The following is a 12,717-nucleotide window of genomic DNA, read 5'->3' as shown; positions in this document are numbered from 1 at the left end:
TCTCCCCTTTTAAATACTCCGGCATAATACTGAATGACTTTGTTTTCAAGTTGCCTTAGCCTTGCTTTGTGAAGAAAAAGCCTGAGTATTCTTTCCCTGTAGGACACAAGTGTTATTTTTGGAGCAGAGGTTCTTAAGCCTGATCTCTGTCTAAACCAATTGCTGTTCTTTGTGAGGCTGTGGTCTGGGGCAGCTGTGAGTGATCTCGGCGGAGGGAAGCTTCCTGGCTTCTTGAGGGAACTTAGGCAGAGATGTGGAGGGGCCATCCTGAAACTCCACTGCCCTGGGTCTCAATACAAGGCTCCTTCGCGTAAAGATTGTGCCCTTGGAACAGTCTCGACTACATGTGTGAAGTGATCTGCTTTTCCTGTTTGTGTCATTTCATAGGATGTTTGAGGTCAAGATGACTCCCCGTCCCCCCTTCCAATCCCTGTACTTTAGGTCACAGGTTCCCCAGAACTAAGAAAGCCATAGCTGGACAATCACTGCAAGTCACAAGCTGTTTGGGGTGCACTCTGAGGGCTACAACTTGAGTCCCTGGGGGCCTCTGGGAACAGATCTCAGAACTGAGCGTTCAGAGCGTCCCCTTCTGTAAGCTGGTCTGCTTACCCCTCAGGCTGCTAGACACGAGGAAGAAAATCTCTCCAGCTTCTCCCAGCTCTGCTTCCTGACCTGTCATTCCTGGGAGTTTACAGAGCTTCAGCCTGCTAGGAAACACGTAAAATTAGAACCAGGTGAACACACTGTCAGCAACAAATAGGACCTCATTCTGACTCCCTTCCTTGGAAATTGCTAGCTGTGTATTCAGGGAGCAGGTGTGTGTGGAGAAAGGCCTGGTGATGACCAAGGAGATCGTGCAGGTGTGTCAAGCTACTGCCACCTCGGGGGATGGGAGGTGACCTGTGGTGTGTCCTTCCCTGGCGGGCTATACATAGCCAGCAAAGCTTCTTACAGGAGAAACTTCTTTCTGCAGCCCCCACCAGTGCCACCCGCAGACCAGGGGCCTTCCTGTAAATCCCCTGCAAGATTCTGAGTCTTGGAACCTAAACCAGATAGCTGGCTCCCAGACCTGACTGCGTCTCCCCGCAGCCCTCCATCTTTCCCTTTCTTTTCCTGGGGAGCCTGCCCTGAGCTCCACCATGGTCGACATGGGAGGCCTGGACAACCTGATGGCCAACACCACCTACTGCAGGCCCGGAAGATCTCGGATGGTGACGGCGGCAGCGCCTGGTGCTGCCCAGGCCACAGTGCTGCGCCCCCCTCCACCAGGCCCTGCCCCCGGACTTCCACAGCCTGTGCCAGCAGCAGCCCATCGGCCACCGCCTCTTCAGGAACTTCCTAGCCACGGTGGCCCCATACCAAGAGGCTGTGGGCTTCCTTTAGGAGCTGCAGAGCTGGGAGCTGGCTGAGGAGGGCCCGGCCAAAGGAGACACGTTGCAGGGGCTGGTGGCCACTTGTGCGGCTGCCCCTGGCCCAGGGAACCCACACCCGTTCCTCAGCCCAGCTCTAGCCACCAAGTGCCAAGCAGCCACCACTGAGGAAGAGGAGCTGCCCTGGTGTCGCTGGCCAAAGCAGAGGCCATGGCCTTCTTGCAGGACCAGCCCTTCCGGGATTTCCTGGCCAGCCCCTTCTATGACAAGTTTCTGCAGTGGAAAGCCTTTGAGATGCAGCCGGTGGCAGATACTTCACTGAGTTCCGTGTGCTGGGGAAAGGTGGTTTTGGGGAGGTAAGTGTCTCAGAACAGCCAGGATGGAAGATGAAGAATACAGCATAAAAAGGGTTTTATTTTGCCCTTTTAAAAAAAATCTCAAGGGAACTTCCTTAAAACTAATTTCAGTGCCACACGTGGAGACTTATTAGCTCCCTCTCACCTCTTCTTTCTCATCACCAGGTGAAATAAAATGAGAATGGCACAGGAAAGACAAACAGAATGTGGAATTGGCCAAAAATCTTTATCACTGGGTGTACACCAGGAACACACTGAAACGCCCTGACATTTTGGAGCATGGCAGCAACATATGATGGAGTTGCTGCCACCAATTAAGGAGAGCGCCCTTTCCCCATAATTGTGGTAATGGAGGTAATTGGAAGAAAACTTCAGATAGCTAAGAAAACACTGGTCTTGAAGTAAAGCCAAGAATTCATTTTGCATTACTGCTGTGCTCAGCTCTTATTTCTTCAGTAGAAAAAAATTTTGAGGTAAAATTCCCGTAACATAAAATTAACCATCAACCATTTTAAAGTGTACTGCTCAGTAGCATTTAGTACATTACGATGTTGTCTATCACCTCTATCTAGTGCCAAGATATTTTCATCACCCCTGTAACCCACTAATAGTAACTCCCCGTTTCCCCCTCTTCCCAGCCCATGGCAACCACTGCTTTCTCGTTCTATGGATTTGCCACTTCTGATGTTTCATTTAAATGGAATCATACAATATGTGACCTTCTGTGTCTGGCTTCGTTCACTGAGCTTAATGTTTTGGAGGTTCATTCACATTGTAGCATTTATCTGTCCTGCATTCCTTTTTAGGGCTGAATAATAATATGCTATTGTATGGGTATACCACATTTCATTTATCCATTCATCTGTTGATGGACATGTGAGTTGTTTCCCTTTTTGGCTACTGTGAATAGTGCTGCTATGACCATTCACATACAAGTTTTTGTTGGAATATCTGGTTTCATTTTTCTTCCATATATGTGTAGGAATGAAATTACTGTGTCATATGTCAATTCTATGCTTGGCGTTTTGAAGAACCACCAAACTCTTCCACATTTTACATGAGCAATGCACAGGGTTCTGATGTCTTCACTTCCTCACCAACACTTATCATTTTCCCTTTTTTCAGTATGGCCCACCTTGTGGGGTGAAGTGGTACCTAATTGTGGTCCCAGCTCTTTCTTGAAGAACTCTTCTTAATTACAGCTTCTCTTTTCTCAGAAGCCTGCCATGACTTCACTTTGGCTGATTTCTACCCCTCCACCTTCCACATCATTCTCTCTCTCTCTCCCTCCTCTCTCCAATGCTTCCTACTCCACCTCTTCCTCTCCCTTTCTTTCTCTCCTTTAAGGTATGTGCTATCCAGGTGAAAAACACTGGTAAGATGTATGCCTGTAAGAAACTGGAAAGAAGCTTCTGAAGAAGAAACATGGCGAGCAAATGGCTCTTTCAGAAAAGGAAACCTTGGAGAGGATCAGCAGCCCTTTCATCGTGTCTCTGGCCTGTGCCTTTGAGAGCAAGTCCCATCTCTGCCTGCTCATGAGCCTGATGAACAGGGGAAACCTCAGGTTCCACATCTACAGCGTGGGCACGTGGGGCCTGGCCACGAGCAGGTGGTCTTCTACTCAGCCCAGATGACCTGTGGGGCGCTGCACCTGCATTCCCTCGGCATCGTCTGCTGGGACCTGAAGCCTGAGAACGTGCTTCTGGACGACCTTGGCAACTGCAGACTGTCCGACCTGGGGCTGGCCGTGCAGATCCAAGAGGGCAAACCTGTCATCCAGAGGGTGAGTGGCTCTCCATCTGCCCCAATGGTGGGACACAGTCAGAGAGGAGGGGAGTCGGCTGTTCTACTCCCAGGGCAAACAGAGCCTTGGACTTATCTCTTCTAATTTCCTTTTCCCTAACGCCCTTATGTTGTCATCTTGCCTTAAGTGGAGTGGTATAAGAGGATTAGCTTAACTGGCTGTTTGGGGCTACTTAGTTCTCCTCTCATTGGCGGGAGAGGAGAGACTTTTTTGTGAGTTGGCCATGGTCCGTGCCGAATGCATAGTCAGGGCCTGGTATGTTCCATGGATTACCACCTCCCTGGTGCCCGGTTCCTGAAGCCATAGAGCCTTGGTTTCCTCTTCTGGAAAATGAGGGAGCTGGATGCTAACATTCCAGAGTCCTTGCAGGTCTAAGACTAAGAAAAAGAAGAAACCCCTAACTCTTTGCACGTGAAAGTAAATTTGTTCTTGCCTTTTGAGTGTGGAGTGGGGGAATATTTTACATTGGATAAAAATGAAATTTGAAATGAAAATATATGGGAGAGAACAGAGGTAGCTGATGTTTATTTTGATCAATTTGGGTCAAAGTGGCTCGCAGAGAATTCTTTGATTAAAAAGGGAACTATCATTAAGCAGTTTTGTTAGGTGAACAAAACAAAATTTCTGGAATTCTGACAGGTCTTTGCCACTGAGTTTCTGTGCATAAAAGTGGAAGTCTCTCCGGAAAGACAAGGCCCTAAGACACATTCTTAAATACTCACTTAAAACTTTGTTTTTGCGCAGTTTTCAGTTTACAAGGCAGAAAAAAACAGTCAGGCAAGGAAATGAGAAAAATCACGGCAAGTTTGGGAAACTGCAGGTGATTACATGTGGCTGTACGGTCAAGGTTTTTGACAAGATGTAGAGGGCTCAGGTCATGCAAGGGCATTGGAATGCTTACTTGTGGGGGGCAAGAAGCCATCAAAGGGTTTTAAGAAGGGGAATGACATGAGTTGATTTGCATATTTAAAAGATCGATTTGGAAGGGAGATGGGAGGCAGAGAAGCAAGTGAGGAGCCTAATGTCATGGCCCAGGAAGAGATGATGGGAACCTACATCATTAGCCAGTAGGATTGAAGAAATGGGAGTGAATTGGAGCTATTGGAAAGAGGCCTGATGGGACTTCAAAACGAGCTGAGTATGTGGGGGAGGAACAGTGAGGGTCACTAGCTCCAGTGACCAGAAAGAGGAGCAGAACTGTGAGAAAGTTGGCACGTTCAGCTGTGACTATATTGCCTGTGAGGCTCCCATGCGACAGGTGGGTAGAGATGGCGCTGCACCTTTATACTTCTAGGTCTGGTGCTGTGGAGAAAGGTTGAGGCTTCACATGGGGACTTGGAGTCATATGGCTTGGGAAGTCGCAGGTACCACTGAGTCATTTGAGAAACAGTGAGGGAGGAGGACTGGGGATTGACACCCAGGAACATCGACAGGCAGGGAACGTCCATGAAGAGGTTAAAGAAGTACGACGGAAGCAGGAGTGGCATCATCACGGGAGCTGTATCGGTTAAGAGTTGATTTCAGCAGCGTATCACAGAAAACCCAAATAACAGTGGATTAAGCAAGAGAGGGGTTTGTTTTTCTAATGGAACAAGTGGTATAGAGATAACGAGTGGTTGGTATGAGTTCAACAGCTGCAGGATGACGGGATCAACATCTCTGTGATGTTGGTCTTTTCCATGTGTTGCAAGGTGGCTGCTCTAGCCCCAGCCTTCAGGTCCATGCTCCAGGCAGGAGAAAGGAAGAAGGGTCAGGAATAAATGGGGATGCGCACAGCGACGGAGCATGCTTCCATTTAAGGAGCTTTCCTGGAAACCCTATCTGACAGCTTCCATTTAAGTCTCATTGGTTAGAACTGTTATCTGGCCACTCTAATCTGCAAGGGAAGCTGATAAATGACTTTTTTTTTTTTTAAAGGGGAGAAAAGCGTTCTAGTTAGTAAGGAAGAAGAAAAGCTAGATATGGAGCACATGACTGGCAGCCTCTGCCATAGGAGCCAAAGGAGAAGAGGATTTCAGGAAGGAGAGCGGTCCACATGGTCAAATGCTATAGAAGTCACATAGTCTGTGGGATTTGGCGATGAGGAAACCACAGTGTCCTCAGTAAGAGCAATTGTCAAGGTCTAAACTCAGACTGTGGAGGTTAGACTGACCTGAGAGTACGAGTAGAGTGAGACTAAGGAAGGAGGGAGGCCAGTCGCTGGAGGAGGACACAGGGAGAAGGATGGTGTTTTAAGCTGGAGAGTGGAACAGACTGAGATGCTGAGGCAAGAATCAGGAGAGAAAGTGCTGGTCCCGTAGGAAGAAAAGAGGGTGAATGACGGAGGTGAGGGTGAATGATGAAGAAAGCAAGGACGAGGTGGGAGGGAATGGAGGCCCTTCAGTAACACTATCTCCTAAGTGGGCAAGGAGAAGGGTCTGGTGGGGGAGGATGTAGAGTGTCTGCTGGCTGGGACCTTGCTATGGAAATAAGAATGTCATGAATCCATGTCTGTCTATGCACGAAACGAAACAAAACAAAGTGCATTACTTCAGGGTTTTGAGTTTATACCGTCAATTATACAGAGTAAAAAGTTTCCTTCTGAGTGTCCCACATGCAGGTATCATGCTCATTGGTGACATATCTCCACCTTGCTGGAGGCTTAGGAGACACGTAGCTTTGTATCTCTCTCAGAAATCTCTTCACAATCTCCCTCCAGCTCTGTTCATGGGCCAAGAGAATGTTTAAGGACAGTTTCTTCCTTGGTTCCTGGGTCTAGCTCTCCCTCTTTTTGGAACCTCAGGAAATTTTCTGTCCCTCTTTGATATTATTCACTATCATGAATACACTTGGTGGAGAAGTTTACTGCCTAGAGACCTCTGGCCCTTGTGCCTTTCCTGAGTCTCTCTTTGCTCACGGGGCCAAACTTCAGGATTTAGACCACTTGCCCCATCTAAAAAGTTTTATGCCCCAGTCTTCAGGCCTGCCACTGAAGCCCAGGGAACCATCAGGAGGGGTGGGGGGAAAGACTCAGAGAGCAAGACTGGAAGCCATAAAAAGAAAGACAGAAGAAAGGAAAGCCTCCCTCCTTCACTATTAACCCCTCCGCATAGCTAAGGAAAGCCCCTCAATTTCCTGTTTACTTCAGTAGGCTCCCAAGTGGATTTTAAGATCATTATATTCAAAACATTTCACAGAAGAAATGAAAAATGACATATTTGCAGGGCTTCTCTAACCACCAACATTTTTTAATGCCAACATTACTGTAAACATTATGAAGAAGGTGCAAAAGAAACATGCCCCTGATTCTAAAGGTTGATATCTACATTGACTCTGTGCAGTTCTTTCAGAAAAGTTAAGGCTTCATGGCTTTCGGCATTGGCTAGATTCTTCTCATTCAGTTACTCACTCAGTTTTATGTGAGTTAGGTTTGCTTTCTGTTACATATAACAGCATACCAGATTTTCAACAGTCCAGGGCCAAGGTCTCTGTAAAAATCTCCTGGCCTTTTCCTCCTTGTCCCAAGATGGCTTTTGCAACTCTAGATATCAAGTCCACATTCCAGGATAAAAGAAAGGCGAGGAAGGAGCAAAGTCAACAGAGTTCTGCTCACATCCCATTGAGCAGGACCATGCATGCTACATGTTCATTCCTAGCTGCAAGGGAGCCTGAAAAAGAATTGTTTTTTCATTTTCCAGTCTCTGTTGTAGGGATGGTGAAGGAGAAAAGGAGTGAGATTAGGTATTGTGTGAGTTGATGCCATCTCTCACACCAGCCCTTAGGGAAAAAAACATTGATAAGGATAAGGAAATCTGATTTAGCTTATTAATTTACCCAGGAATTAAAAGTAGAGAATAACTGTTACAATGGTGTGATAGGCAGACTTCTAAAATGACTTCCAATGACCCTGCTCTTGTCTAATTTCCTCCCGTTGAGTGTGGTGAGAGCCTGTGAATACGGTGAGATATCACTCCCATGATTATATTACGTTATAAGGCAAAATGGATTTTGAAGACATTATTAAGGCTACTAATCACTTGACTTTGAGTGAATCAAAAGACATATTATCCAGATGGACCTGATCTAATTACACGAGTCCTTTACATAGGAGTATGAGGTCAGAGACAACAGAGGTCAGAAATTTAAAGGATGAGAGAGCTTCAACACACCATCGCTGGCTTTGAAGATGGAGAGAACCATGCAGCAAGAAGCTGAGAGCTGACAGCCAGCAAGGGAACAGGGTCCTCAGTCCTACAACCACAATGAACGGAATTCTGCCATAACCACATGGACTTGGAATCGGATCCTGAATTCCAGACGAGAATGCAGCCCACCAGACATCTTGACTTGGGCCTTGTGAGATCCTGATCAAAGAATCCCGCCACGCTGTGTGCAAACTTCTGACCTACAGAACTATGAGCGAATAAATGGGTGTTGTTTTAAGCTACTCTCTGGTAATTTGTTACACAGCAATAGAAAACTCATGTAAATTGTTAGTAAAGGAAGGTAGCTAGGGGAAAGATTTTTTCTTTTTCTTTTTCTTTTTTTGTATGACAGCATCCAAATTAATGGAGAAGATAGCAAGGTGCTGAACATTGTTTGAGGGACAATGTTTTCCTTTCCAACAGCACTCAGAATGCCTACCATCTAGTGTAATAGAACTTGAGGCTGTAATAGAATTTGAATCTCTGGATGTGATTCTTCCAAGTGGCTAACTCTTCTCTAGGTAGGAGCTCGGCCTCCCTGGAGGGGTGCAGTCCCTTTCAGGCTACTGGGGAGACACTAGATGAAGTACTTTGGGCAGGAAGGGGATGGGAGATAGGACTCCGTTCCAAGACCCAGGGGCATATTCCGTTGTCTCACTGGACTTAACTTACAAAATACAAATTAAAAAGCTTGTCCAGACAGCCATCGAACGGCATTAAACCTGAGCACAGAGGTGATTCCGACCACAGGGCCCGTTTGATTGCACTAGCTGGTCCTGGTCCCGGTAGCTGGGGAGTGGAGGCCAAGTACCTGAAGAGGGGATCTGGGCCCTGAGTACAACCAGGAACCAGGCAAACAAATTCCTGTCTTCATGAAGCCCCAGAATGGGGAAGAGAGCCACCAGTAAAAGGGCAGTGACAATGCAGTGTGGTCAGGGCTGTCCAAGTTGGGTGGCTAGGAAGGACACCCAGCCTGACATGGGGTCACAGGGTCAGGAAGGGCTTCCAGGAGGAAATGACAACCAAGTCAATTTACAAGGCAAACAGAAGCTAGGAGGGTGAGAGGAAGGACGTGGGCCAGGCAAAGGGACCAGCATAGGTCGGTGGTCCTTAGTGGAGGGCAGTTTGGGCTCCCAGGGGACTTTTGGCAACGTATGGAGACATTTTTGGTTGTTAGGCCTGGGGAATTGCTACAAGCTGTCATCTAGTGGGTAGAGGCCAAAGATGCTGGCCGCACCTTGCAATCCCCAGCACCGCCCCCTCCACCACAAAGAATGGACCGGTTCTCAATGTCGGTGGTGCCCCAGTTGAAGGCCCTGGCCGAGGTAGTCACAGATTGAGTGACATGGGTCACAGAATGGCGTGGCTCTGCAACTGCCTAGAGTGTGGAGTCACAGGGTGTGAGGGGTGACACAGGGTACAACTAGAGAGTGTAACAGATGCCAAGGGTGTTGGGGAGCCACTGAAGGCTTTCAGGTGGGTCTCAGTGACAAATCAGCCTTGGAAGGACAGTCAGGAAGAGGGTAAACAGCAGGGTAAACAGGAGGGAAGTGAAGCAGAGGGTCTGGGAACTGGGTGGGCCAGCACCTTGTCTAGGGAGTTGTGGGGGTGAGGAGAGAGGGGGCCAGGATGCCTACAGGGTACAGCAGTGGGGGGCTGTCATGCTCTATGACACAAGCCAGGGACCAAAAGTTTGCTGCACCCTTTGACTTGAAATAGACACATGTTGGAAAATCAGAGCATCCATTCAGAGCAAGTGCAGCTGATGAAATACGGTCCACAAGCTCACCAGACGGAAGGAGTGTGAATGCACCAACGCTGGCTCGTCCAGGCACTTACTACAGCTGCTGTGTACAGGTGCACAGCCTGCCCCTCACAGGGGGCACCCGACCAGGAGAACAGTGAGGACTGAGAACCAATCAGTGCTCCACGCACCAGGCCATGTGGAGTGCCTTCTTCTAAATGCCACTTAGGCTGGCCAGAGCCTGCACTGGATCCCCGGCAAGTTGTCCCTCTTCTCTGAGCATGGTTAATAGCCTGCCTTGGGCTTGATGAGAAGATTAAGAAACAAAGTAGATATATGCCTAGCAGAGGGTCAGCCACTTAGTAGGCAATCGAGAAACGACTGTTCTGATTATTCTACAAGAAGCCAAGGGCCAGCCCGTCTGTCACAATCCTCACTGTTGCAGTGTTTCTGCCTCACCGGACAGGCACTGTAGCTGGTCACCCAGGTGACCTTCGCAGCTGTGCTTTGTTCTCTGAGGGGCCCAGGGAGCCAGCAGGAGCCCCAAGCGGCCCGGGTGCACAGTGGGCGAGGGCGCAGCTCACCTCTAGGCTGAGCCACTCAGGCACGTCCAGTTGTCTTGGTCCCTCACAGCCACTTGCGGTTTTATGCCGAGCGTCTTGGAGGCACCATGGATGGTGTGCCTCAGCCTGCTGCTGCACAGATTCGCCGCACCTGAAACCACCAAAGAACACACTCCACTGGAAGAATCGCAACCGCTCTGCGGTATCGATCTCTCAGGACGTGGATAGGCCAGGCCAGTCTTTCAACCTGATGGAGCCTTAGAAGCTTCTGGATTTTTTTTCTTGTGTGGCTGCGGTGCCTGGCTTGATGACCATTGTTGCTAACCTGTTGAGGGCCTGCTCTGTGCCAGGCTTTGGGGAAGCTCGCAGTGGGTCTTGTCACTGTCACCTTCATCACAGCCCTGTGACATAAGAGCTGGGAGGCTGAGAGGGTGAGTAACTGGTAGGGGGTGACTGGGGGTCACCAGGGTACCGCTGGGATCTGAACCACAGCAGACTGCCACCAGGCTGTGTAGCTCGCAAAACATTATTGCAGGGGCCCCTCCTTGAGTCCCATGTGGGCTCTCTGAAATGGTGTCCTCTCGGGGTGTCCGGAAGCGCAGGAAGCCACCTAGTCTAGCGAGGCTCGTGCTCCCTGGCAGGGAAGGGAGCGGGGAGCGGGCCTCTGGAGGCTGCAGCGGGGCCTGAACACGAGGGCGGGGCCTCGGCCTGAGTCCCCTGGGGTCAGCTGGGAACGAGAACAAAGCGGCCAGGCCCCCCTCGGAGGAAGGAAGGAGGGAGCCCCAGGAAACAGCTGAGAGCGCTAAGCTCAGCTTGTTTTTTTCCTCTGCTCAACAGTTCTCCTGCCACGGCAAACAAAAGATGTACATTCTGATTCCCTCTTCTGTTTGGATTGTGCTGTCTAGTGGATCTGGTTTGTGAGGAGCTGCGGGGAAGAGACATTCGAGGGCGGTTTCTTCCTCCGCTAGCCAGTTTGCTGGGCCGCTGCAGCCACCAGGAAACCCACAGAGCTTCCTTTTCTGTGTGTCTCCCCGCCCGGGCACCGAACCCCGCCTCACCAGGGGCACAACACCGGCTTTTCTTCTAATGATGGAATTTAAGGGTACCCACGTTTCAGATTCAGTGGGAGCTGGAGGTTCACTCCTGATCTTTATCTTGAAGGAGCTCCAGGTACACTCATGTGCACACACACACACACACACACACACTTTCTCGTGGATGTGGAAAACTATGAAGATGTGAACTGTGCCCTCTCAGACCCACCGAAAGCCTATCCAGCGGTGTTCTCTTCACTGCGGCACTCACAGTCCATTGCTGTCCAGAACCACACAGAGACTACTTCAAGTGCAGAAGGCACCCAGCCTGGGCCCTGCCACTCAGCCTGGGTGGGCCCATGGATGAGAGTGACAACAGCTCCAGGGTCAGTGGAAATCAGCAAGAGCAACGTCGGGGGTGTCTCTACAGACCCCCACCTTAGAGGGTCCACCTTCCCCAAAGTCTGGACACCTGTAGGTGACAGGTGGCCCTGATGAGACTAAGCAATCTAAACGCAATGACTGTGATAGATGGACCTCTTGTTGTCCCCTGGGGACAGTGGGGGAGGGGGAACCACTACGGAAGCCACATCGGAAGCCACTGGGCTTCCGAAACCCTGTGACGCCTGATGCTTGAGGCCCTCCAAGGCTGGGTATACCTTGTTTTGCCTGGCCAGGTATTGCCTGTGTGGATCCACCAAAGGGCACTATAAAACCAAAACCAAAACCAAATGAAGCAAAAAAAAAAAAAGAAAAAAAAAAGACAAACCACATGAGAAAACATCCACTAAGAGTTCTGTTGCTGCTGACACTTGGGTGAGCCCTGCAACCCCGGGAATTACAGCTCTGGTCACAGGAACCGAAAGCAACTGTTTTGATGGCACAGAGACTGATGTGTGGGGGCCCTTTGTAACTGCAGGAGTTAAACGGAGCCTGCAGAGGTCAGCGTGGTTGGACCCAGCCCCATGCTGCTTGGCCGCTGCTCTCCTCCCACCCTACTCTGAGGAGGCAGTTCACATGCAGAAGACAAATGGCATAAAGGGCAGGCAATTAATTTTTTCAGCTGGAGGCTGCAATGGAATTTGGGTGCTCAGACTCTGGCGTGCGCCTCTAATTCCATTCTTCTCCTCTGTGAAATACCTCTACTCTTCAAGGAGGTGGTGCCCTTCAAAATTCCATCACTAACGTTTTCTGTCTTTAGGACCAAGAGGTAAATTTAGTCCTGAAAATTATTTGGAATGAATCTCAGGCTGCCCTGCATGCTGTTTCATGCTTTTCCCACTACACCAAGAGGCTCTAGTGCTGTAGAGATGGTGGCCGATTGTTCATTTATTTTCGTGAGGAGGGAGCAAGGTGGTCCCAGAGTATGGCTCAGGGTCTGGTCCCCCCGTCCCAGCAACCTCCACAGTGTGGAGCAGCCCAGACAGCCTCTGATGAGCAGAGATACAGGCAAAGAATGGAGAACGTGTCAGGAAAAGGGGTAGGAAAGCAGCTTACGCAAAAATGGACAAAGGCAAGGACTTAGTACTCGGCAAATAGGGAGAAGGAAGGAGGGAACTCTAAGGCGAGAAAATAAATCTTGATGGGAACTTGGAGGAGTAAGAAAAAGCCACTCACCTTCTTCCATAGAGACAGTGTAACGTAGTGGGTTCAAATGTAGAC

At 49.4% G+C, this 12,717-nt stretch overlaps 1 protein-coding gene across 1 annotated transcript in view; it reads left to right on the top strand.

Annotated features, from left to right (window-relative positions):
* Window positions 1-1,139: 1,139 nt before the first annotated feature.
* The window catches only part of GRK7 (G protein-coupled receptor kinase 7), a gene marked incomplete at both ends in the record, with an annotated part of 28,151 nt that continues 16,573 nt past the window's right edge, over window positions 1,140-12,717 (top strand). The window contains 9 exon segments of the mRNA XM_081072991.1: window positions 1,140-1,185; window positions 1,188-1,211; window positions 1,214-1,380; window positions 1,384-1,543; window positions 1,546-1,674; window positions 1,677-1,726; window positions 3,074-3,125; window positions 3,128-3,334; window positions 3,337-3,509. Of these exon segments, the coding sequence (XP_080929117.1) occupies window positions 1,140-1,185; window positions 1,188-1,211; window positions 1,214-1,380; window positions 1,384-1,543; window positions 1,546-1,674; window positions 1,677-1,726; window positions 3,074-3,125; window positions 3,128-3,334; window positions 3,337-3,509 (1,008 nt within the window).

The sequence above is a fragment of the Rhinolophus hipposideros genome, assembly GCF_964194185.1.
Source record: "Rhinolophus hipposideros genome assembly, chromosome: 14".
NCBI lineage: Eukaryota > Metazoa > Chordata > Mammalia > Chiroptera > Rhinolophidae > Rhinolophus > Rhinolophus hipposideros.
The sequence above is the reverse complement of the archived record's forward strand: the minus strand, read 5'-3'. Positions and strand labels throughout refer to the sequence as shown.